The sequence below is a fragment of the Nyctibius grandis genome, chromosome 10 (genome assembly GCF_013368605.1).
Source record: "Nyctibius grandis isolate bNycGra1 chromosome 10, bNycGra1.pri, whole genome shotgun sequence".
Lineage (NCBI taxonomy): Eukaryota > Metazoa > Chordata > Aves > Nyctibiiformes > Nyctibiidae > Nyctibius > Nyctibius grandis.
Window position 1 is genome coordinate 4,384,813 of NC_090667.1, and position 27,842 is coordinate 4,412,654.

The 27,842-nt window shown below is 37.6% G+C and overlaps 1 protein-coding gene across 1 annotated transcript in view; it reads left to right on the forward strand.

Annotated features, from left to right (window-relative positions):
- SPOCK1 (SPARC (osteonectin), cwcv and kazal like domains proteoglycan 1) overlaps window positions 1-27,842 on the forward strand; it is a 291,867-nt gene that overhangs the window by 178,330 nt on the left and 85,695 nt on the right. Inside the window, exon 6 of the mRNA XM_068408857.1 lies at window positions 22,167-22,299. Coding sequence (XP_068264958.1) covers window positions 22,167-22,299 — 133 coding nt within the window. The remainder of the gene's footprint in view (window positions 1-22,166; window positions 22,300-27,842) is intronic.

Consider the following 27,842-nt stretch of genomic DNA (forward strand, 5'->3'; position numbering starts at 1 on the left):
GAATCCTTAGCATCTCAACCCTTCAGGTTAGAAACATGCTAATATCTAGCCTAAACGTATTCAAATCCAGCTAAAACTTCTGGAATTTTCCTAAATGGTTACTCAGTATTTATTTGGAAATAATGACCTTCCACGGTTTTGCTAGACTTAGCAAATGCTCTTACTCTTTTCCTATAAGCTCTCTTAAAAAGACATTCCTCTTGACTGACTCAGTTTCCCTTTGTAGCAGAGCTTATTTGGCTTGGCTGCTGACATCAGTAAAGAAATGAAACCCAAAATTATCACTTTGTCTTCTTGCTATTTAAACTCTTTATACATCTTAAGGTATTACAATCCCTCTGAGTCATTGCTTATTAAGATTTTAATCTTTATTTCTTAAATTAATCCCCTCTTTTAAGTGCCTGTTCTATCCATGCCTGCTTTAAACCTGTGGTTGTCCTTCCATGAGCCCCAGTAGAATATCTGCAATTTGGATGTCCGTATTCCAGGTGGGCTTTCAACAGAGCTTTCTGGAGAACAGTTCTGGCTTTGATGTTCTATGTATCTCTGGATTGATATACAGTCCAGAACTGGGTAGATATATGTGCAATTTGCTGTTTTGAGGATTTGTATATAGCATTCTACAGTTGTTTCATCCTCAATAGAAACATACAATAGCCAAAATTACTTTTCTCTGAACAAAACATTTTTTATTAGCATGATAACAAAAGGAGGGGGAAGAGGGAGTTTGAAATAAATACAAGCCACAACTAGCTGAGCATTACATATAAACTATATATAAAATTCAGTCTTTAGAGCTCTGCAGTCTGACTAATATGAAACTTAAACGTGTAATGGTAGAAAATGCATGTCTGAAAGTGAATGTGTGAATATTATGGTTGGCTTGATGATCTTATAGGTCTTTTCCAAGCTAAACAATTCTATGATTCTATGATAAGTTTGTGCAGCAGATTCACAGGGAACACAAGCCAGCAGCAAAACTTAAGTATATGAAAGATAAAATAAGGGCAACACAGTCTTTCTTCTTTATCAGTTTTACTACCTCAGTGGGTTCTTTTATTGACTGCAGAATTGGTCATATATAATAAACCTCTTGATATAGCTCTCATCAACTTGTCAAGAGCTAGCATCCAAAGCTAAGCTAGCATCCAGAATCTCCTGTTTCCCTTGAGATATCTGGAAGAAGGCTGAGTTAAAAGTTCAGTCACCTCCTCCATGGCGTTTGTCTGTTCCTGACTTGGATTGTGAGCTGTTCACAACATAAGGAGTGTTGTTTTTTTTGTTGTTTGGAAAGCTCCTCTTGCTCACTCTGAAATGAGCAAGAAACGAAAACAGTAATTGGTATAAATGTCATCTGCTTGGCAAATGTCAAGAGATTTGCCAACAAATGAATACTGAACAAATGAATAAAGCTGGATGGGACTCACTGCCTTTGTATCCTTGTCCTGTAAGAAGATGTTAGGCTTTGCATATGGAGCAGCTTGGTAATTCTTGGTATTTCAATGCTTTTTCAAATAACCTTAATATATCATCATTATCACTATTATTAAAATGCAAACAGGTAGGTTTATTAAGGTGTAGGACCCAAGAGGACAGTTCTACAGGCTCTCCATATATATACATATATACCTGTCAGCAGTACCACATTTGACCATTGACCTTGTAGGTCACATGCATGTGGTTTTGGCTTGAGCTGTTGCCTGACTTTTTCTATGACTGCATAGGTCTCACAGGACCTGGAATCTGCAATCTTTCTAGGTTTACCGCAGCCCAGTACATTAAGGATCTATTTCCCAATTCACGCTCTTTGTATTTTCTATATGCTAAAAATCTTAACCATAGAATTGCTGGAAACAAATTTGTAATAATATTTAATATGTCTGTATTCTTGCTGTTTATCATTATCTTAAATCTGTTGAGTAATCCAGTCAGTCAGAAATTATTATTTAATGTTTACAAATGACCTCCAATGCTCTGAAAATTATTCTGTACTTATACAATAATCTGCTTACTGGAGATTCTAAATTTATTGCTGGTTTTTGCTGTAGAAGCCCCAGGACATGAATGTGTTCAGTGGAAAAGTCTTTTTAGTGCTAATAAAAGGCATGCTTTTGTAAGATTGGGACTGATGTTTACAGCAAAGGAATTTTATTAAAGCTTTTCTTCAATTTCCAACATCCCATTATATTGGAAAAAGTATTAAATGTGCAGCATTTTAAAATCATTTTAAAATCTGCCTTTTGATAAATGACGTTACATATTCCAGTTGCAGTGAATATTACAAACAATGTCTTTTGTATGAGATTTGCATATCAGACCTTAAAAAATATTGCATTTCATTTGATGCTGGTCAGTTTGCTGCTTTTTACAATCATGTGTCTTCAATATGATGCAGGCTCAACATATATAACTTTTAAACCTACCAAAGACTGATCTTTATTGTTTGTAAAACAGTTCTATATTTCACCATTACACTTCAGAGATTTTCCTGTTATTGCTTCTAAAGCCTTTCAATAGCAGTGAAAGGCATTGACAACAATAGGCTAAATGTCTAATGTGCTGGGCCAGACTCTTTTGTGCCTCTTACCTTGTGTAGTTCGTGGCTTTCTGCCCTGTGTGTATGGCTCTGTTGGGTGGGAAACTTTGGCTCCTCTAAAAAGGGAGGTGGTTTTCTGCAGAGTTCTGCTGAATTTTGTATCTTCTTCAACATCCTTCATCATTTCTGGCACAAAACTTCACTAGGAAAAATGATGAAGCCATATCCAAGACCACCATGAGGAATTCATCAGCAAGTATCTTGGCTTTCACATTTGAGTTAAAGGTTGCAAAAAACTTATACTTTGAAGACCTTTTCCACATAGGTTTGCCAGTTCCAAACTAGATTACAACAAAGGCGTGAATGACAGTTAATATAAGTTGAAAAAGGCAGTCTTGGGTGTTTTATCCCTCTTACAGCCATACAGGTCCATCTAATGGCAGTCTTTTGAAAGAAACAGCATATGAAAACAATGAAAAGGAGCTCCTTGCATCAATCATTTTCTTATTTGGTGCAAGTTATGATATCAAAATTAACTTTTAATCTATTACTTCCCACTTCCTTAATATTTCAATTTCTATCATTCTCTTTTTATTAATAAGCTTATGATTGCCTGCTTAGTGCTCTGCCAGAACTCATCAAGAGCTCAACCTACAGATTTTCAATTTAGTCATTTTGTATCAGACTAATTCAACCAACGAACCACGAATGACATTATTTATGGACATGAGCCACCAAAGTACGGTCTGTTTAACGCTCTGTACATAAGAAGTACTAATGATGATTAGAAATCAACCCAAAATATTTTGCTGCTTTAAATACGTCTGTTCATGTATCACTGTTCCATTTACAAATTAACTACAGAAAGGCAATGCTGTGCCATTAACTTTTTAGGCAAAGAGAGTAATACCTCAGCACACCTGTGAGAGATATATTGCTTGGATCTCTAGATTTAAACCAGTTTTATAATACATGATAATTTTATTCCTGTGTGCATCTTCTGTATCTTAAAAAGAGGGGAGGAAAAACGTTTCTGAGTAATACTTTACACTTCCTATTTTTCAGCCAATTTTTCAAGGGAGTGAAGGAAGGAAACACAATGCCAATGTGCATTGTAATTACAGTCCATATCACCAGTGCAAAACTCATGTGTGATCTCTCTAATAATTGAAAGAGGTGATGAGATGTTTGAACTTCAAAAGCTAAAAAGGAAAAGAAGGAAATTCTCTTCTCTGATTTGAGCTCTTCCCCTCATTCTTTCTCCCTTGAATCTCCTGTGAAGGTCAGTGCTAAATTCTCAGTGCCAGTAGTCAAACGATCAAATTTTATCTCATACCACGCCCCTTCATGGCTCCTTGAAACTGCAAAGAGTTATTGTTTCAGAATCCCACAGCTCTCAGGATTTGGCCTGATGGATTTGATGGTCTGGAGGCTGTGAGCAGGTAGGCCATGAGAAAATGTCGAACTCCAGCATTCACTTCCCTCAGCAAGAAAATATTGATTCATTAAAGCTCATCTCATACTTACATGCCTGTAGAGTTGGAAGCCTATGGGGTCATTTTATATTTGGAGGATCCATATTCCCAGTGGTATATCTTTTATCAAGGACTCTATATTCATTCTAAGCCACTTAACTGGCTACAGGGTAGAGCTGTCTAAAATAAATAAATAAATACATACAAAATATATCATGATAGATTCTGTTACATTAATGAAGCGTAATTACCAGGAAACATTTCTGCAGATCTATGCTATTAAATCTTTGTGGAATAGCGGGGGCAGGAAGATTAACAAGTTTTCAAATTAGTTAAGAGAGAATTATCAAGCCTTCATTTTGCTATCAGTTGCTGGATTTATGTTCTCTACTTTAACAATGAAATCCTAAAAGATTTATTGCAAGTATATACAGAATGTTCAGTGATTGCAATTTAAAAAGTCAAATTTTCTAGCAGATTCCACAGAGTTACTTCCTACTTTAATTAGTATATTAAAAAAAGAAAAGAAAAAAAAAAGAAAACTTCTGTTGCAGCCTGTGTAAAACTGCCACCTCTGTGAAATCAAATAGTGCAATTAGGTACAGTACGTAAAACTGTTTTTCTTTAACTGTTCTTGGATTAGCTCTTAACTTTGTAGAATTATCTGTATAGTCTTTGCAGTCTGTTTGCACTCCTTGCTGAGATTTTTTTTCACACTGGAACATTTTGAGAAAGTGGAAACAAAATGAGCTTAAAATGAAAACAAGCTTTCAGCTTTAAGTATTGAGTAGACATGTTCTGGAGTCTTCTGACAAAACGGTTTTCCTGTCAATTCAACAAAACATTTCCTAGGAATGTACAGAATAGTTCTTGACAAGAGAGTCTCTCACCTCAGAAATGTGAGTAGGATGGTGAAGAGACCTTGAATGTAGAATGTTAAAAAGAGAGGTTCAAGCCTTGTGACTTGGGTAGAAAAGTCTTCTGGATCTTCTGATAAGTGGTTGTTGGCTTTTCTTTATGGCTTTCCCTCAAAGTCTGTAGTTTTTATTCCGTTCTCTTAGTGTTAATTGGAGAAGGGATTTGGTCTCATCAGCCTAGGTGAGTGCCCTAGTCACTGGGCTGTCAAATTGGTATCGGTCCATGTCTGACCCAATAAATATTTCATTAAGTGTGCAAAATTCACCACCTTCTGTCTTGATGGTATGACAAATTTATTTTTTGTTAAGGTTGTGCAGAGAGCCTATAACATACAGTTACCCCCAAATGACATGAGTATTCAATTATCATTTATACCTAGAGAAAATAAGACATTATTTTCTTTCATTGTTATCTCAAGAGACAGAGTATGGCTTTGCTCCTGGAAAAGTGTCCAGAGACATTTTCTCTCCTCTTTTCATTATTTGGAAGTGATCTAGCATTGCTGCTTTCATACTTTATTTCTACAATGGTAGAGATGAAACATATTGGATTATGATTTCTGAAATGTGAAATCCTTTGCCTGCATCTTCACTGGTGTCTGACGAATGCCAACTCTTAAAATAAAACCCTAGTCTCCTTTCTTTTCCATTTTCTGGGAAAGTATCTTTAATAAGTGGATATTGCAAAGTAGACTTTCCCAATAGCCCTCAACTAGCCTTTTTTCTTAGAATTCCCTTTGCATACTGAAGAATATGCAATTTCTGGCATCATCTCTCTTCATACTTTTCCAGGAAAAGCAAATGCTTCAGAGTGTTCTGAGGACTCACTACTAGACCGGCAGGATTCAGGAAAAAAATATCTCACAGATCTTGTGAATGCTTTGCAATGTGATCATTCTAACTACTGCAGTATTTTGCTTATATTGCATTTTAACTCTAGCAGCAAAACTTGTCATGAAATAAATATTCTCTGACAATCTCTGTACTTTTCACCTGCCTAGAAGATCTGCACTTTGAAAAGAAATTATTTTGTCCCTTAATGAGGGCTTATGTTATCTCACACATCTGAATAAACATGCTTCTATACAATGTAATACACTTTAAAAATAAAGAACAATTTTTGTACCTTAAGGCTCTTTTACAACCCTGTAAAATTTCAGAATTATGTTACTTTTCAAAAAAAGGAAAATATACCTGAGGGCTAAAGCATGCTGTGCAGTTCATTGGAATTCCTGTTATATTCACTGATACATTTTATCTCCTGTTTGTTTTTATGTATTTTTATTTGTCCTCTGGCCTAAGCTCTATTCTCATCTTTAGATTTTTCTCATCTTTCTTTCAGCACTGTACTTTGCAGGAACAGGACTGTCCTGACAGTTATGATTGGAATTAGAGGAGCTTTCTACTGCAGTCCCAGTTTTGACGCAGACTGAATCAATCATCTGTAAATTTTTCATGTAGCACACTCTACTAGAAAGGAATAGTTTTGGAGAAGGTATTTGAACTATCTTAAGTTATTTCACTTTTGCAAAGAAATCTTTGCAAACTTTTTATTAACAACATTGTTCACACTCAAATTTAAGGTGTTGTTTACAATTTACCTTAAAGATACAAAACTGAGGTTTTGTTCTGAAATAACGTTTAAGCTGTCACTGATGGAGAATGCAGCCTTGAGACTTCAAATTATGTTGCAATTTTGTCATTTTTTCTTGTGTTTCCCCTTTTTTCTTTCTCCTTTCACTGGCAATAATTTTGAGCCTTCCAACTGTATTAAACTCAGGAGGCTTCATAAAATACAGAGGATAAATGTGATCTAATCACTCTCATTAAATCAGTTTATTAGTGTTCTTTGTTGGAATTGGTGAGAAACTGTTTTCTTGTCTCTTCACAAATTTGAAGTTTTTAGCATTTTTCAATCTTAACAAAAAAACAAAATCTTGAAATAAACTCATGTTCAGATACACAATGAGGTTCAGTCAAATTACTCCAAGCAATTATTCATCTAATCTTGAAATACTTCAGTTTGATTTTGATGTTTCTTTTTTAACAACTTCTGGTCTAAGTTGTTTTAGCACAGAAAGGCTTTTAATATAAACTAGCCTATAAATCTGAATTTGGGTAAGTGAAACATTTTGACAAGATTAGCTCTTCTCTCCTTCAGCATTTTTATGATATGGAAATCCATTTTCCCATGGATGATTTTGATTTCAACTAGACGGCATTTACTTCTTTGAGAAAGAAATGTTAAGATGTTTCTAAACTTTCCATATTCTCAGTTTCAAGACAAGGGCCACTGAGGCACCAACTACTTATCCTACTACACAGGAAATAAAGCAGTAGGTTGGAAAAGATGATTCTAGAAAACGAGGTCAAAATAGCTGAAGGAGAGCGATTTATAACACCTTATCCTTTCAATTGCTGAAGTTTGATGGGATTTGCTAAAAAAAAGTGGGAAAAAGCTCTTTCAAACCAGTGATTACTTGGCAGTAGCATACCAAGCTATCAATACTCTGCTAGAAGACTAATGCTGAGATTCTTGGATGGCTGCATGCCTTATGGCTCACAAACTACCTGCTCTACACCAATACCCTGTTAATGCACGCTTTGTTATGGCTTATGGCTATACTGTATTTCTAGTCTTTATCTGTATTTATGCAGCTACTGAAGGGAATTATCCTTGTACCGTCCACACCCATACTATATAAAGTTTAGTAAGAACCAATACGGTCTGCTTATGCTAGGTTTGTTATTGTAACTCTGTCATAGCTTTATTATGTTAATTTCTAGAAAAAATGTTATTTAGTGTTATTTAATATGTATGGGGAGTGACCGTTGGGAATTTTGCTTTACTGATTTAGCTAGCCTCTAGCTTTGATCACCACGCAACCCATCTTCTTTTATGAAACAAAACAAACCATTCTAATTAGTTGGTTGTTACAATCAGTGATCATCAACTGCGGAAGACTAATTAACCTTAGTAGTAAAGCACAATGTAAGGGGTTTTGTTCATTTGTTTAACGAGTTAAGAAGTCAAGAGAAGAGGGTTAGTTAAAAAGAGTTGAAAACACTAATAAAGAATCAAACCTGCTCCTCTAGTCTAGCATCCAGTCTCTTGACTTGATCAGAACACGATTCAACAGATAGAAATACAGGAAACATATGTCCTCTGTTTTTTCTTTCCTCTTCTTTAGAAATTCTTTGTACTTTATTGACTTTTAAATTGATGTTCTGTGTTGAACAGCATTGTATAAATTAGTCGGTCCATTCTTCATTGCTGTACATTGTAATGCTGTGTGCCATTATTCTGGTCAGTCATCTGGCTTTAAAACTCTTTCAAGTCCTTTGACAGATTTTTCTAGTCTTAGCTAATCCAGTTTACCTAAAGCCCAAGTCTGCCAAATTGAATTACACTGTAGTTATTCCTACTTAGCACCTCATCCATAGTTAATTTCTTGAGCTCCTATGTTTTATCTGTGTATAAATTTTTAATTGCAACAATATTTTATCTTAGCAAAGGAAGAGCTCAGAAGTCTGAGGGTTTTTTTTAGTTAGTTCCTTTGTTAGTTCAGAAATTTTTGCTTCGTTTTGAACCAGCTACCTGTATAACTGAGGTTCATAGTCCTTTCAGAAACTCATATTCCAGTTTTATGAAACACAATGAGAGCTATTCATTTCGTAATGAGTTTCACCCAGTCCTTGACAGCACAGCAGCAATATGTTGAGTGCTGAAATGGAAACTCTGCCCTCTTCACAGCTGAATAGAGAAGAGCTCCATCACTGGCACCCTAGGATCATGATCAAGATGAGACAAATTGTCTGTAGACTGTTGGTCAATAAACACAAGGTGAAGTTTTAATGTTCCAGATATTCAGGGGTCTGATTACTCCAGCTCATCTGTTTATAGGGCTATCTGCTAAATTCTAAAAGGTAGGAAAGAAATGAGGATCATTAGAGCATGAATCCAAAAACACAGTTGTCGATATATAAAAGAGCCTTACAGCTGCAACCCTCAGAGTAAGATTTAACCAGCCTTTGGCTTCCCTTATATGTAAGGAAATGGGCTCATGCAGAAGGTATCTCAGAGCATGTAAATTACTCTCCAGCTCTGGGAAGAAACAAACTCATATTCTGTATTTTACCTATGCAAATACCTCCTTCCTTCACCAAAAGTATTATTTTCTAATCATAGAATCACAGAATTGTTTGGGTTGGAAGGGACCTTAAAGATCACCTAGTTCCATCCCACCTTCCACTAGACCAGGTTGCTCAAAGCCTCATCCAACCTGGCCTTAAACACTGCCAGGGAGGGGGCAGCCACACCTTCTCTGGGCAACCTGTTCCAGTGTCTCACCACCCTCACAATAAAGAATTTCTTCCTAATATCTAATCTAAATCTCCCCTCTTTCAGTTTAAAACCATTCCCCCTTATCCTGTCACTACTTGCCCTTGTAAAAAGCCCCTCTCCAGCTTTCCTGTAGGCCCCCTTCAGATACTGGAAGGCTGCTATGAGGTCTCCCCAGAGCCAGAACTCTGATAGGTCTAAGGGTAAAAGTACATTTTGTGTCCTAAACAGTATACAGACTGAAAACAAAAGAAGAATAGATTGTAAACAAGCAAAATGTGAGAATGATCATTCAGGTGATCTGAAAGGATTTAAGGAAGAAGATATAGGACCTAGCTAAACTCATTATATTTTCCTCTTGGACATAGTGGAAAGCAGAAAGAGAATGTGCTATGGCTTACATCAGGGAAAGGAAGGATATGGTTAAAGAATAAGTCCAGATGATGAATATGATGATAGGGAAACAGTGACTTAAAAATAGAGAAGCTGGTGTGAGAAGAAATATTGCATGCTTGATTTTGACATAGCAAGCTTCTAATGTGGACAAGATGTTCCTGGGAAGAAATCACAATAATAGTACAAAAAGATAGAAGGATAAACCAGAGAGGACACCTATAAAGTTTCTTAGACTTCCAAGGGTTCAAGTCTAGAAAGATAAGATTAGACTATTACAGGTAAAGCACCACATTGAGAGACAGTCTAGAGGGAATATAATACTTAATGTGATACTTCCTAGTAGAGATGGAGAGAATAGTTAAGAGTAGGTGAAGAAATAACTGCTTCTCCAAGGGACCTCATTTTTAAGGTTGAATGAAGCAGAAGAAAGTTTCAGAGGTAGAGGGGAAAAGTGAGAGGAAAAGGAGATTGGCTGGGAGGGGGTCGGGGCAGAGCGGTCAGACTGAAGAATTGGAATCAAGATGGTTAAAGACAACAGTGAGTAAGAAAGGGCACTGCAATTTTTTCACAATTTATAAATTGTCCTTAAACAAACCGACCAGATCTTGAGAAAATAGGGCTGGAGGAGAAAGTCAGAGATGCCAGTCAGGGGGAAGGTAGACCACAGACAGTAGATTTTGAGAGAAGAAAAGTGTTTTATGAAGAAATGCGACAACATTGGGGAAAAAAAAGAATAGGATTAATTTGCAGTGAAAAAAAATTAGTGCAATCCCTAGATTTCCACCAGAGTAGTAGAGAAATGGTAGAAAGAAAGAATAAGAATAAGGTACAAGGAATCAATAGTGAGTAGGAGAAGGACTGTGGAGAAAAGGGGATTGAAACTGTTGAGAAAGCGATCTGGGAGCTCAGTACCTAAGAAAAACATGGTCAGAAGAGTGGCCATCTCTTATGAGCGAGCTGGTTAATTCAGGATTACTCCAAATGAGTTGATAGAGATGAAGAAATCGGGACCCTTGTTCAGTCCATTAGCCTCTCATAAGCTAAGTCACAAAGGATGAATGGGGACAAAACAGAGTGGTGAGGACACACATGTATAGTTGATCACAGCAAGATAAACAAAGGGAAATGTACGCTGAAGTGCAATTCAAGTGAGAAGGAGTGACTGAAAGTAAGGTGGCACATAGTCAGCCAACAACATTATCTGCACTAAACTGATTCCTGTTTAATAACTTAGCAGCAAAGTATTTAAATCTGTTTTTTTACAAAACCTGTAAAAGTCTCAGGTAATGTTATGCTGTATAACTAAATATATCACTGGTTGAGTCTCATTTTTTCACACGGTAAATATGCTTTTGAGGAAGCTGCTATAAAATGCTGAAACTTTCAAAAGTGTAAATGCGTCGCTACATTCCATTTTAATGGCACCTTGAGTCTCCAAGGGTAGGGGAGCCTCTGGAGCTACGTATTTGAAGAATATGGGAAGAAAGGATGGTTTGTAATGCATGGTTGCTAGGCTTCATGATTCAAGGTCACAGCAAAGTGAGATTTTAATAACTCAGTGGAAGTAACTCATGAAATGTATATCTTCCAGTTTCTGCAAGTATGTCGATTGCATTCATCTTCAAATTTTACCTAAAGGTGTGTTTCACGACATGCTGTCTCTAGACTGGATCATGTGCATTCAGTTAGTATCATAAATTAATGTGATTATGTAAATTCTGTCTATCAGTTTGGGATCTTCCTGAAGCTCCAGTCACCTTTCATTAAGACATAGCCTGATACAAGATGGGTAATGGTCTTGATGGCCTCATTTGAGAAGCTGGGAATGGTGTAGATATTATGAGCTCCATCTCTACCATCAAATAACCAGACAGACAGCCCTGAATATGTTGAGAAATTCAGCAGAATGTTTAGACATTCATAGTACTGAGCCCTGTAAATCAGCAGTGCTGAATAAGCAACAGGAGCATTAGCCTATTTAGATGCTAAAAAGGATGGGATTTTAAAATTACCCAGCTCCTTATAATATTTATAACTGGTTTGGTTAGCATGCATTTCACTAACATTCATTTTATTCTGACATAAGAAACTGCATTCTGATTATTTTTCCAAACCAACCTTGAATTTGACTACACTCTGGAGGTGGCTTTGGGATTGATTTTTTTTTTTTTAATTGTCTGATGTTTGACAAGCCAATTCTATTCAGAAATCATATATGAATTCTTAGGTAATGGATGCTAATTGGAAAAATCCTCAACAACTTAATCTGCTGTAGCCTTCTTGAGAATTTAATAAGCCTCTCTCATAATAAAATGTGTCAGAAGGGGCAAATATTTTGCTAGCACAGCTTGTAACTGATTGTTTGTACCATGGTAGCAAGTATTCACACAACAGAAGTATCATGCAGTCATTTTTAAAAAGAAACATTTGGTTTAGCGCCTTCAGGGCAAAAATTATTACTGTATTTTTTCAAATGCATTTACTTTCTCATCCCTACCAGCAATATGTCAGTTTTTGTGAGGATTGCATGTTATTCGCCTTAGGAAAAGCCAAATCAACATAATGAAGCAGAACACAGCTGAGCTGTCTAAGGATGCTTCGGTTGGGGGGGTCGTTGATTTTTCCCTTGCAGTTGCAAAGTGACAATAAGATTTCTGAACTTTTTTGCTTCAGAAAAAAAACCAAAACAAACTCACACTTTTTGGGCAGTAGGGATTTTGGAGTGTAGAAGTAAGGAATGTGTTGCATGTGACTGAACTACTGCTCTTACTAGAATAAATGAGGCCGGGTTATAAACCATACTGAAGGACATAGAGCTGATACAGGTCCCACTGTGGGTCTGCCACCTATTTCAGCCCACTAGTTTGTCCCAACAGTTTCATTCCTGAAAGCAGCGGAGTGTCTGCAGAGACATGAGACACTGGGGTTTTGATGGTGTTAAACCTGACAGACCCCGTGTTTGGCCGAGAGTAAGGACCATTTTAAAGCTTGTCTGTCTGCAGCTTCTGGGAGATGCATCAGTCATGTTGGAACTTTCTGGTGTTATTAAGTGCTGCCAAGAAATCTGCCATGATTTTTAGCCTTACTAAGTAACCTGCACCTTTCTGTTTGCACAGCTACGTAGCCACACAGGGTTCAACATTGTGACTAGAAATATGAGCTGTAGCAGGGAAATGGTGGAAAATTACTGCTCTGCCAGATTTGGTGAAAACAATTTTGAAGCTGTCTAATTGCATGAAACAGGGCATAGTGAGTGAGGATCAGTTTTCCTTCCGAAACAAATGTGACAGCTCAGATTAATCTCACATGCCATCAGCAATTCAGCTTCCTTGGAGATCTTGGCAAGCTCTGCCAGCAGGAGGAGGCAGACCTGATCAATACAATATTTTAATATCAAAATAATCAGATCCTGGGCAGATAAAAAGTACCTTCATCCTCTTAAAAAGTACTCTTTTCTGGTAGCAGGGGAAAAAATCATGTAGGCTGTCATAGAAGGAAGGGAAGAAAGCTAAAGCCAACCAAAGTATTGAATTTGCTGCACACGTCACCTTTAAGCACTCTGTGCCAAGTTACAGCATCTCACACAGCATCCAAAGCCCAGGGTTCAGAAGTGGCTGCCGAAGATTACTACAAACTGAGGAGTGGTAGAGAAGATTTCGGCTTTAATTATGAACTTCCTGCTATCTCCCCTCCTCCTTTGAAATTCAAGGCACTTCATTTTATTTTTACATAGTTTGGTGTCTGAGATTCCTTTTTATGTTAGTATAAAAATAATGATGAAAAGGAAAATAATTCACTTATGAAAATTCATGAGAACAGGCAGAGTTTAGAAGCTGTGTTATTTATTCAGGAGAGCATAATGACTCTTAAAAACACTGGGATTGTATGTTTGTGTGGATTTTTTGTTCTGGTTCTTTTCCTTTGTGTACCTTGCCAGTTTTCGTATCTGTGCAGTTGTGGAGCATATGTATTAGCTCTAAAAGTTGCAAATCATTAAGAATTTAGATTCAAAAATAAATTGCCTGTAAGCACAATAATCTGTTAGCTAAGGATGTAAGGGGACCTTTCAAATACCATCTTTATGTATTAAAGTGCCCAAAGGCAGAAATCCATGTGGTTCTCTAATGACCTTAATAAACAATATTATCATTTTTAGTCCAGGAATAAGTAAGACCAGGTACTAATAGAAGGATACTTGTACTGAGAGATCCTGATATTGTGCAGAACAAGTTGTCTTGGAAGTTTAACAGTATCCATATTTAAATGCCATATTATTGCTGTTTAGACACAGACCTTGCTGTTGTCCAAGCAGCCTTGCTCACGTAGACGCATTCAGGGCGTTGTCCAACTCAGTGTTGCTGGATCTCAGAAATTACCTGCCGCAGTTTTATTGAATCAGTCAGTCTAACAGACCACAGTTTTTCTGGCCCTCTATGTCCTCGGAATCTATGTCAGCTTTTCTGAATCCTCTGTTCCTTTAAAACCAGTAAGAAAATAAAAAGTGAAAAGATTCCTTCATCTTGCAGGACCAATAACCTTGAGCACTCTGGGCCCCAAGACCCTTTATTCTCTTTCAAGAGTTGTCTGCTAGCTGGACCTAGCAGGATCCATGCAAGAATCTTCAGGGCATTTTCCCTGCAAGATGTGTCAGGATTTTTTTCTTGCAAAACATGTTGCTATACCAAAACTTTCGGCCTTCCCTATATCTCCTGGTACATTGTTCCTCCCATGCTTATTTTTATACTGCCTTCTTACTGTTGGTAAGAAATAGAGGCTTGACTCTTCCTTGACTCTTCCTCTTCCCTTGGAAATACCTATTTTTCATTTGATTGGAATGATGCCTTACACATTTTCCCCTCAACAGTGAAGATTTTCCTTTTCACTCTTCCCTAAATTTTTCATCTCCAACTCTATCTTCTGACTACAGGTCTCTTGAGAATAGTGCTGTGGCTACCGGTGCTCTCCAGCATGGCCAGATTTAATTCCCAATATAATCTCATCAATATCATTGTTTGAAAGAACAGCAAGCAAGTAGAGTATCCATTTACTGTGGGAGAAAGTCTTGAACAAGCCTCATTCTGCCAGAAAGGTCCCCAGTCACCACCATGCCCCATTAAGGATCTTTGCACATCTACCAAAGTACAGGGAGTAGAGGCCTTTTATTTCTTATGGCTCTTTTAAGCCAGATCTGTCGGGGAGCAGATATGAAGGTAGCGAGACAAAGTAATCAAAAGCCTTAGTACAATCAGTTGCAATTATTTCTTTGCATAATGAAATCAAAGAAAGTGGTAGTGGAGAAGCCCAATGGAATGGTGCTGAAATGCAAGGCAGCTCTGCATGTTAATGCTCTTTGTATGTGAAGGTGTAAATTCCAGGTAGAAAAATTACTCTAATCATATGTCTGTTCTCATTTTACAGTGTTTGTATTAAATAAGGAGTCTGTGTCTAATTCAAAAGCTTAATATCCTTTTTTTTCCAAGGTGATATGTGTAGACTGTTTTCTTCACATAGCTTGACTGGTAGTGGCTCAAGCTACATACAGCTCTTGTGAAAAATATGAAAGGTTGTAGAAATGAGACCAAACTCTTATCCCTAAGAAACAGAACACAAAAATGATACAAAGAGAGAAGAAAGCATTGCTATTTATACTGGCAAATTTCAGCTCTGTCATTCTTTTCCTCAAGAACAAGAGAAACAGGTTATGCAAAGGAAAGACAGAAACAGTCAGGCACTGCGGGGTTTATCTTCAGTGTGATAAGCTTCCTTCAGGGAGACAAGAACAAACTATGCACAAGGCATAGAGAAGGTACCAGCACTACATTTTAAACTCCTTCCACAGTGAATTGTTCCAGCTTCAGGAAACCTTTTAAGTTTGCTCAGAAGCTGTCAGAGCTCCTTCCAGCTTCTCAGGAAGCAAAAAGACTTGGTACCTGCTTTGGTGTACTGAACTTTTTAATTTTATTTCAGTAGGGCTTGATTGATAAGTACTTGTATGTGACATATGGCATTTTGGTTTGATATAAGGTCTAGAAAGAAAGAAAGACGGATTAAGGTACTCCTGATCTTGAGGAATGTCTCCATGTGAGCTGAATTGAAAACCAACGCACACAACTCACCTGAAGACAAGGTTATATGGAGAATCCTTGCAGTAACTGGGCCCACCTGTGGGTGCCTGTCTCCAACCTGCCTCCCAGGGAACCTGCAAACCTTGAGGACGGTGAGAGCACTTTTGCTGCATGGAAGAGGTCTCTGGGAGAGACCACTGGGAAGAGATTGGTCTTCCATGCAATCAGCCCAACTAGGACCACAGCTCTGAGGGCTTTCAGACTTCTGGCTTTAGAGCAGAGGAAATAGGAACAAGAGTTTCTGTCCCTGCAGCGCTTTACATGTCAAGGCATCTGCAAAGCCCCAACCATAGGAGCTCAAGGTCACTTGCAACCTGAGATAAACTGGCACAACACCATCTAGACCTCCTGTGGCAATGTCATTAAAAGTTCGGTAACACCAGTTTATCTACATGAAATAATTTGGGTTTCTCAAGTTAGTATTTTGTAGTCAAGGCCTGTTTTATCAAAAAATTCCTGACCAGCTCAATACTATTCAGACAGGACCTGCAGTAAGTAGTTGTATTATTTTAGGCAGCAGAATCACAGAGAGGTGAGCGTTGAAAGTAATTTGCAACATGTGTTGAACCAAATTCTATGCTTGTGTAATGTCACTGAAACAGTGACTTCAAGAACAAGAAGAGACAATACCAATCTCTCTATTTTGTTTACCTGACATTTCCTGTTAGAAGTAATTGCGTAACTTGTTTGTTGGGGGTTTTTTTGAGAAACTTTCTGCTGTTATTTGCAGCAGACCTTTGAAAGTTCATCTAACAAAAACTCCTTTGGGTAAAGAAGTGTCTTTTTCTTGTCCAATAAAATTACTAAATAGGTTCTAAAGTCCTAAGGAGGAACATCTACTTACTGTCTCCTTCCTCACAAAACTTCGGCAGGACTTTCAATATAATAGCCTGCCAACATGGATTCAAAGGAGCCTCATTTGTAATTGCACTAAAACCATCAATGCTTAATCTGCTAGTTTATTGTATGTGCATTTGGGAATAACTAGTCTTGAAGAAGAGTGACATAGTCTTAACGTTGTTGAAAAGTCTGAATTCTAGTGCATTTTATATCTTTACTAATACTAAAGTTCATTTATAGCTTCAATTGAATTGCACTTGGATGATCAAATATAACTACATAAAAGCACAGAATTGATCTTGCTTATAAAATCTGTTGATATTTTGGCTGTTTCTAGCTGGCAGTGATAAGACAAATATTAATTGAAACCAAAACAAGATGATATGATTTGCCATTTTAAATTATATTATAATTTCTCAATTGTTTTTCTGAGTTGTAGTCATTATCTTATGTAGCAATATTATACAGCTTATTAAAATATAATATGCCCATGTTTTCTGATAAGCCATTGTCTCAAAATTGAACACTGATACTCTCAGTTTTCACATTTTGTATCAAATTTACAAGGTCCCATTTTTAATTTCATGTATTTATAGACCACCTAATCATATCGTACTATATTCACCACAGCTTTACCTAGAGACTCCATCAACAAGAGAAATCAGCTGCAGATCAGAGGCTAAGAGATAACTGTCTTCTCAATAAGTAAATTAATTAAAAACTATCAATTAGTTCAGTAAATAGTCAGAACATGAACTTTGTGCAATAGTTTGGAAGTAAGTATTGGGTGAAACTAAGCTTATCCATCTCATATCCTCTCTCACTTCCTACATTGTGGTTGCGATGCTCTTTGGTGAGACTCTCCAGGTTTCATCCTAAAAGATAAATTATTTCCTTTTAAAAATGCTACTTTAAAATATTTTGAAATGTCAATATTTCCAAGAGTATTTCAAGGCAAATAAAAGTGAAATTATTCATAGTTCCATGTAAAATTTAAAATTAACTGTAAATAAAACAAATTGTAAATGTAAATAAACAAAACATAATTTTTGTGCATATTTTGGCCTCTGGCTTTGCCAGAGTTTATTTCCATACGTGCTTTTCTGTGCCATGCTGGGGAGAATTGTTATAAGCACGGCTGCAGAGATCCCTAAACAGCACAGCCCATGAGCTGGTCAGCAATTAAGGCTGTGGATTTTTTTGGAAAAAAATATGACTCAATGTGAGGCATTGGGTCTGATAAACTTTTGCTGAACAAAAGGCAGAGTTCAGACCCCCCTAGCAGGCTGTCTCCGTGCCAAGAGCTGGTGGCAGCAGCCAGGTGGGACGAGGCTCAGTGATTCGCATCCCTGGGGTGCCAGCTGCACAGATCAGGTCTCACCAGGGCTGAGTTTCTGGCTCCTCAGGGCACACCTGGGAGCCTTAAAATCTTGGGTGGAGCCAGCTTTCCTTGAGCTCTGAGCTCCCAAAGTTTATTTAAACGGCCAAAGTTTTGTGCTTGGCAGACCTGAAGTGCAGGTCTTGGTGGCTCTGGGGCAGACTGTGCATCGTGGCTGTCCAGAGCTACCATGTATGGTCCTGGCATCTGGCAAACCTGCTGCCTTCTCCCTGTACCGGTGCAAGCCAAGCATGTGTAGGCTCCTGTCTTTTCACAGTATGTGGTAAGTAGTGTGTCTGTGTAATGAGTAACGAAGCTGAGCCAGTGTATGTTCTCCCTGTGTTGGAGTGTGAATGTTTTAAACCACTAAAATTTCTTTATGCATTAAAGTGTTAAGAGGCTGAATTCTGTAATATTTAACTGCTCCTTAAATCCTGGTGCATCAGTTCACCAGTCTGAAATGCAAAAGCAGGCATGGTTTGCCTGTAAGTCTTAATACTTGAGCAAGGCATTAATGTTTCTTTGCTTCTGGAATATTGAAAATACTCGGCCCTCTTGTCCTCATGAACGTGGCAGGCTTTTACCCCAGTGGGGACTTCCTGGTTTGTTCTTTCTGCGCAGTTGTTATTTCCTAATGATATGTAGTAGATCCTTTCAACTTTGAGTCTTAAAGCAGGATTAAAGTTGGTTAACTTGTCAGAAAAAAAAAATAAGGCCTAATTTGCTTTGGCCTGGCTTGCTCCTGACATATTTATTCTAAAACAAGATGATTAGCATAGCAAAACATGTTCCTCAAGTACGTGAATGTGCACTTCCATTGAGAAGGGATTTGCAGGCTGTCTGCTTATGGCAGCCAATATTCTTGTCTAGGTTTTACTTTGTTTGCTTGGATGTTTGATGTGTTGTTAGGGGTTAGAGGATTGAAAAGCTTCCAAGTGTCTTATCCAGTCTCTCAAAATATCACTCCAGAAAAATACATATTTACTTTTGGAAAATAGACGTTCTCTCTAGGAAACAGGTGCTTACCTGTATTTTTGGTAGGGGTGTGGAATCTGTGTATCCAGTTAAAACTTTCAGCCAATGCTTACTTGGCCAAGCTGACAAAAATTACTTTTGACTTGCTTCAAATACACTGACATTTTGCACTGTCTGACAAAACTGTAGCTTGAAAAGAATATATTAATGTTTGAAATGCAGATTGTTTCTTGCAACCAAAATGGCTGCTGTACTGTGCTGCCAATTACAAACCACGCAGAAGTCAGGATTGCTGCAGGCTTCTTGAGCAATCCCCTGCCTTGTTACGCACGTTATGTGAAGTGCTACTAAAATTGCTAACTTTTTCTTTTTAAAAGAATAAAATGCTTTGAAATGTACTCCACTGTGAATTCTTCTCGTTATTAAGTAACGTTCTCTTTGAGAGAATAAATTTCCTCTTATTATCAGAAATCCTGAAGATGAGTGGGGGTGGGAGGGAGAGAATAATGTTTCCTTCAGCACCTGCAAGTGAAACCCTGCAAATCAAGCTCAGGTGAAGCCGTTATAGTCCCCAGCTGAGGGGGAGGCTCTGCTTCTACACACATGGCTTGGTGGTGGCTTCAAGGCAGCCACAGTGAGAACAGAGCTTAGGCCTAAGGCTGTGCATGTTCTTATTACTCTCCAAGTGATGGAAAGGGCCACCAGGCTTGAGGAGCTGCTGAAATGAGTAGAAATGAACAAATCAAAGTACTTTTTTTTTTTTTTTTTTTAAAGTGAGGATGGGAGAGTGGAGAATATTATTAACTCCAGAAGAATCTTCCAGTAGAAACTGGCTTTGCAATATGAATCTTGAAGGGACCAAGGGAGGATTCAAGAAATTAAGAGCAGGGGGAGTGTAAGGCTATGCAGAGAGGGACAAGCAGCCATGTCTGGAGTGGGCTTTTCTTTTAAGGTTATAGTGTAAAATGCCTGAATGTAGTTTGGTCTACAAATGCTGTACAATATGTTTTATGCTTGCCACTCAGAGCCTCAGGATACTGTGGTTTTGAGCCTCAGGATCAGTCTAGCCAAGAACTTCAATCTACATTTAATTTTGATGAGGTACTCATTAGTTCAGTCACTCATCTCCATCCTGCGTGCTTGGTGGCTAATGGCTTTGATGACGATGGCACTAAATCATACACTTCAAGTTTAGCATTTGTTAGCTGTTCTTTCTATAACTAATCCTAAAACTTTCTTCTTAAGAATTTTACATATAGATAAGGGTCTGTCTTTTGAGATTGTGGAAATCAATGTCTGTGAAAAGGTAAGAAGTCTGCTTTGGGCCATGACCCATCCTTCTGCAGTCTCCAAAGGAGAAGCACAGAACCTTTCACATCTATCTCCATTCTCTGCTCATCACTATCTACAGTACCTCATCCAAACGTATCTTTGACTCTGTGCATTTCTAGAAGCCCGGGGCCATAAGTAAAGTGAATGAGGAAATATTCTTGTCAAGCTGAAAAGACAAAAGAAATGCCTGTAATAGAAACAGCCTGAGAAAATAAGATAATCGTTACATTTTATTAACAAAGCATTGTTGAAGGCAAGGGGGCTGCAGAAAAGTCAGTTACTCTGAAAAACTTAAATGTGTGGTTTGTACAGCCCCAGCATGAAAGAGCACGTCTGTCCAGTTGTATTTGGGGGTTCAGAGCCAAGCAACCACCCATCTGCAGCATTCAACATCTGCTGTAATGGTACCTCTGCAAGGCAGAATGCATCTGAAAGAGGGAAAGCTGCGCTGTGCATTAAGAAAACTTCTTCAAAATAACGAAGGAATTTAGTCTTAAATACTAGACTTCTATTTTCATAGTTTATGATATCATGATTGGATTCCTTCTGTGGACACAAGCTGCTTAATAGGACTATTCATCACTGTGACAAAGGTTAGACTTGAAGAAAACTAGAACTGAGATGAAAGAATAGAATTTTTATTATTTTAGCAGCTGAATGTGTCATTACATCAGAGTCAGTATTGTGTAGCAAATTGCAAGCTGTAGTGAAATTGCTTTAAAAAATATCTGTATATATTTTTCTAAAACTGTGATAAAGTCATTCAGCGGCGCATTGAAATGTATTTCTAGCTGAACTGTTATATCTTTTTTTACTGTGGTATGAGAACAGATGGCAGTTATTTTTCTTAACAGTCTCCAGCAAAGCTGATGCGATGCCTTGCCTTCCCTTGTAAATGCTTTCAAGTGAAAGATAAGTACACATGACCAAAATGAATCTGCATTGTAACATTGACTTGTGGTTTCTAAAGCAAACTTTTAATCAGCTTACAACAGTAGGCTGGTGATAATTACTTAATGTCGTATCAGTCAAGTAGTTCATTATGACAGGAAAATGAGCTATTAATGAGAATCAATTGCACATGTTTTGCAATAAGTTTTTGGAGCAGATGTCTTTTTGTAGACATTTTTAATGCAATAATTGAATAGTCCATGACTTGAAGACAACTGCAGTCACTCCCACGGTACAAATGCATTTGTAGATTTGGAGATGCTCTCTGTCACTTTATAGCATTCCTAAGGGGACTGTGATCTGAGAATAACAGCTGTTCAGTAGCTGGCACGTAGAGAGGGCTACTGCACGTACAGTGACCAAGTTGTTTGGTGATTTTATACATTTTTATAAGCGTAATATAAATTGCTATTTTTTTTCAAAGGACTGTTTTAAAATTGTTGCTACCTTAACAATAAATTGACAACTCGGAGAAGACCTGATGAAAATATCTATAAATAATGATATTGGACTCGATGATCTTAAAGGTCCTTTCCAACCTAAACGATTCTATGATTCTAAATACAACCTGATGTAACATTATGTGCCTGCTTCACCAGAAACCAGAGTTGAACAAAATGCTATATTCTTAAGTGAAGTCATTCGTAGTTATAAACCAAAATGAAGCTGCCAAGTATTGTAAATCTAGGACTGCCTACCAATTTATGACTTTTTAGATTGCCTGTTGTAATGTGCCATATTATAGAAGCATTGTTAGGAGCTATATTTAATTTACTTGCTTTAAATTAATACTATGTTGAAAATCCAGCTTTGCCTTATTCAGAGAAGCGTTCATTCTTCTGTTTTATACAAGCACGTTCAAAAAAAAAAAAAACCACCTGGTGTCTCTCATTTTACAGCCTTCGGCAAAAGAAAGGAAACTTGGCCCAGAAGCACTGGCCTGGACCGGCTAACGTAGTAAAATGCAAGCCTTGCCCCATGACGCATGCCAGCGCTGTCTGTGGATCTGATGGACACACGTATACAACCAAGGTAAGTTCTGCCTCTGACCTGAAATCCTGCCAGTCGTGGTCATCCAGGCTGTAGTATGAAGATGAAATAGCTTTCACTAATAGGCAGAATTAAATTAGAGTCTACTTTAGTTCTTGGTATATTTCTGTGTAAAAAGTGCTGGTAAATGTGGATTTTTACATATTTGACAAACAGCAAAATCAAAAATGGCAAATCGGAATCTTATGACTATCATGATTTATGTTTCTCTAAATAGCTCGTTCTTGCTAATTAAGTAGAACACTTTCAGTATTGATGATGCAACAGAAGAAAATTCATTCTATCAGATTGGCTTGTTTGGACAAGAGGATTTTGGGATAGCTCTTGTTTTAAGATTTGGTCTCCAAATGATAAAATAACTTGGCAGTATCATTGTTCTGTGATTTTTTTTTTTTTTTTTTTAAAATTATTTTTTTTTTGGTTTCCAGGCTGTATAGGTAACATATTACAATTCATTTAAACCATGGTTTTAATATGCTTGTGTGCCATATGCAGCATATATGGTACCATAAAAAAAATTCCCATAACCGAGTAGGGATAAATTGGCTCATTGTTATATTGAAAATATGATCACCTTAGGGCTTGACTCAGTAAAAGAAACTGGCTCCACAGCCTTTCAGTAGTCCAGATCTCCCTTAATCAAATAAAGCCTTCCATGTCTCGGATGCATGTTCCATAAACAGCACTTCAGGCACTGGAAGTTGTGTTTAGGGAATACTCCTAAGGTTTTCTTCTCTTCCTGCATGTGAGGTAAGGTTTGACAGCTGGTAAACCTACCCTTTAAAGTCCAAAAATGGCCCCCCAAAAATCTGGGAAAATAAAGTGATCAGGGGAAAAACTTCTCTGCTGTGATGTAACAGTGATGATGATATCGTAGCTGCATTCTCTTGTCAGCTGTGCAGGTTGAATATGTCATCCATTAATGGACACTAATATTAAAATACTGACATGGCTAATTCATTTAAGCCTCTCTTCTGCTCTGGCTGAAGGGTTTGCATGGTCAAAGGAGCAAATCAGCAGAAACTCTCATACTTACACACACAGGCTACAGAAAAAGTGCTCCAAGTTGCCTATTAAACATGCTACTCTCTAGGAGTATGTAATGCAGTAACTTAGCATTGGTATTTAGGATTAAAATTGGGGTCATTTTGAAAACAAATTTTTCTGTCTGAACTCTTGAGAGCATATAAGATATTCTGTAGTAAATAGCTTTCGTTGCGTATTCAGTCATCCTATTGAACTAATTTCTGTACATCTTACCTGCATCCCCATTAGCTCTGAGACTTTTTTTGACCTTCCATATTTCTTGCTGTAAAATCCAAATGGTTTTCATCAGAAATTCTGCCAATGTCTTAAATTCACCAAACTATTGTGACTACAGTGTGAGACAGCTATAATGAAGACATCAAACAATTCCTGTTGCTGACATGCTTGACTATCATAGACATACCTCCCAGAAGTTGCTTCTGTTTGAGTGGGGGTTTTTTTTAAAGGAGACTTTTAGAAGATTTATTCTGAAGCAACTTTGTCTCATCTTCTTTGATTGTGTGTTTAAATGTCAATTGCTCCTGTCCTGGCAATTGACAATTACAGCATCATTTTGATCTCTCAAGTGCAGCAACTTCTTTTCCACAGATTTTGCCCCTGTTCTCTGCCACTGCCCACAGAAGGGAGGGTTTCATTGATTTCTGAGTACTGTTCCACAGGGGCTATCACTTGTCACATTGCGTATTTGTAGTTGCTTTTTCTAAGGCTTTTTTTTTTTTTTTTTTGATTGAAGGCTCCTCCAGTGTCATGCTGGTTGGTAATCCTTCTGTAATGTCCAGTCCTAGTGAGAGGATACATGTCTGCTTAACCTTTACACAATATCAAGGAGATGCTTATAGCAGTACTGTATTCTTTGCTGTATACAGTACATTGTAAATCTGTGAGTATATTATTACAGTAACCTGTAGAACATCATTACCTTGCTACAATTTCTTCTAAAAGCTCTGCTTCATTAATTTTTTTTTTTTTTTAATTTAACTAGAAGACAAATTTTGGTAAATGAGGTGAAAATACTTTAGGCAGAGCGTTAAAACGAAGTCACATATTTTAATGTCCTAAGAAATAACATTTTTGTCATCAGTGATGACCATGGATTTCTGATATCTTTTACGAACAGAATACAACTGCTTCCCTCAAATTCACCATTAGTTCTCACCAGATAACGTGATCCCTCTTTCTTGCCCTTAAGTCACTAAAATCAAAGCTTTTCTTTGGTAATTTTCTTTCATATGCAGTGCTATTGGCAAGTATTATTCCTGGCACTGCAGTGTTGGCATGTTCCAGTATTGAGTGTGAAAATGCAAAAAGGTGGACATTTGTAGGCAAATACCACACTGCTTTTCATTGGGATGTATGTATTCGTATCTGGCTCTGCATCAGCTGCTTTGGGAACGTGTAATGATATGCTGGGCAAACGAAAGGATTCTTGCTAAGCTTGTAAACAAGAGATGGAGAGTAGCCACTACATTTCAGGGGGGAAAAAAAAACAGTCTTCTGAAATTATATATTGGCCATCTACTCACATAGACACACAGGCAGCATGCACGTACACACCAGCATTTTGATCCATCCTGGCTGAGTTAGATTTTTGCCTTTTCCTGCCAGCACAGCAGGGAATTAGGCAGGAGACAGGGTTTGGGCTTATATAAGTTCATGGCCTGGCAGAGCAGCATCAAAGCATTTCACTAATGACTGGGGGCTGCTGTTCAACTCTATCAGTAATGTTTGTACCGGGGATTGCTCTTTCCATACTTTGAACTGCTAGCTGAGGTAAAAATGAATGAAAAGGAAATGATACTGCAGAAGTATGACTGACTGATAAAATGCAGATGAAACATGGGTGTCAATAAATACATAGTAATTCACACTGAGGGAAAATAACCAAATATACATATCACAGGCTCTCATTTAGCCACTTGATCTTAGAATAATTCTGGTTGTTTCTCAGAAAACATTATAATGATCACTGCTAGGCAAAAATGCAAATAAAGCATTAAAAAAGGAATCGAGAACAAGCACAAAACATGGTTATGTTTCTCTGTAAATGCCTGGACTTCTCATTGCCTTCAGTTATCATCATTTCATCTCAAAGGTGACATGGTAGAACAAGGAAGTGCTCAGAGAAGAGCAGTAATGCCTGTCCGAGGTGTGGAACCTGCAAGGAAGCACAGAATTACCTAGAACACTTCAGCATGATTTTCTATGAAATCATGACTAATATTGGAAAAGGAATGTTGTCCTTCATAAAACAAGATCTAATGAAATTATAAATCAGTAGTTTCAAAACAAAGTAAGTATTTTTATTTTTTCAGCTCAAAATAGTGAAATTCACTGCAGCACAGTGTTCTGCAGGCCAGAGATATCAATGGGATTTATATAAATCCATGGAGAATGGATCCACTGTAGGCTGGTAAACCTCTAGCACACTGAGTCCCTAAGCCAGTGATTACCAGAAGCTGGGATGATTGGTATAGCTCAGCAGGACTGATTTGTTCTGTTTCTAATTTGCTCTTTCTTTTACTCCTTTGTAGTTTGCTCACTTTTAAGGGTCCACAACTTGGCAGGATACTAGGCTGAGGGATCACAGGGCTGAACTGATGTGGTTCCTGGATTCTTATGCAAAAGTGGAGGCATCCATATATTTAGATAAGGCAGGCTGATAGTGGAGCTAACACACTCTTCTTCATTGAAGTACTGCTCTTTAAGAAAGGAGCATATTCCTTTTCCATTCCAACTTTGACTTGGGTTGAAATTTCTTTTTAAACAGTTTCTGAGTATTCCTTATATCATTGCTTGGCATTTTTAGCTTATACCCTTTCAAAGTTTAGGTTTAGACCTTAAAGCAAAATTAAAACTGCAAAACTTGATCTGGAATGATATTCAACAGAGGAATGTGGAGGACTTTGTTTTGTTCTCTTTTTATGAAAGTTTCAAGAAATCTTTAAGGATTCAATTCCAGGAACGCAACATAACATGCATTTTTAGGTATTGTTCTTTTAAATGATGTCTTAGTCATTCCTGACTGGATAATAAAAAAATCTTCCATTCATAAAGGCTATATGGTAAAATAGCAAAAACATTATCATCTTGCTGGTTTGCAGTGTTTGATAATCCTCAGACTGTTATGCTCTTTGTTCTAGTGCTTTCTGTGGAGATTGCACTTTGAAAGAAAGCATTTTACTTATGTTAATTATAGTGCTGGTGATTCTGGGAACTGACTGTGCCCATCCACTTCGATTATAAGGGATTAGGATTCTCTGAAGGCACCATTTGCAGAGCAGCAGAGGAAATGTTATTGGCCCAGCAGAAATATGGGCTACATGGCATATTCTTGAGGACCATTACTGCAGTGTGGTGTTATGCTTGGACATCTCTAGAGCTGCTCGGTAACTGATACTGTGGGTAAAAAAAGAGTGAAACAGGATCATGGATCCTAGCTCAGGTTGCCAGGTTGGGTTAATGGCAGGTCCAAGCACCCTCAGGAAGTCAGGGAGTCAGACTTTCTTGAAGTTTTCTAACTGAATGGCTTTTCCTCAAAACCAACTTTATCTTTTAATTAGTGAAATTTTCTTCATGAAGAAAGTCATTGTAGACCTAGAGGCAAGAATTTCTTGATAAAATTGAAGACAGTGATCCAACTCAAAGCACTCAATAATACAAGGGCCATAGGAAAAAAAAATATAAAATGTAAATGACAAACAACCACATTTAAGCGTACTGGTCGATTTAGATAGAGGCTCAGGATTTTTAACTTGGTCTCATTTCTATTGAATACATAGAGGCCTTCAGCCTCTCAACTAATTTCTTGAGGGCTAGTTAAAGGAATTTTTATCTCTTTCATCTTCCATTGGAAAATATTCAAAGGTATTGGTTTCCAATACAAAGGTAAATAGGCAAATGTTGAAAATTATGAGAAGTCCATGCCCAGATCTTGTGCTAGAAGAGATTTAAAAGTGACACCTAAACTATCACAATAGGAGACACAAGGCGCTGAGTACTCTGATGGATCTTAAGTTGATTTAGCTTCACATATGGGAGTTGTACTGCTTGAAAAATCTCACCACCCTTTAGGAATTAAACCTTTCTGGTTCTTTTTCTGAAGTGCCTTCAAAACTTGTCTCCATTGTTGATCTGGGTTATTTCATCTGATTCACAGAAGTGCTGAAGTTGAAGGGAATGAAGATGTTTGGTTGTCGTGTGTGGTGGGGTTTTGTTCCTGTTTTGTTTTTCAGATGACAAACTAATTCTACTGGGTGGTGGGATTCTTTAGTTGCACCAATAATTCAGTGCTTGTGCGTTATGAAATTTGAAGACAAATGTAAAATGTGACCTATATGTACTCAGTCCTCATACCCTGTTTCCAGCAATCATTCCTAGCACTTTTTTTTGGACGTGCATAATTTTGCTACAATTCTGGAAACTTTAGAAACTCTCTGTCCACTGTTCCTTTTGAACTTTGAACTGTATGGGCTTTAGGT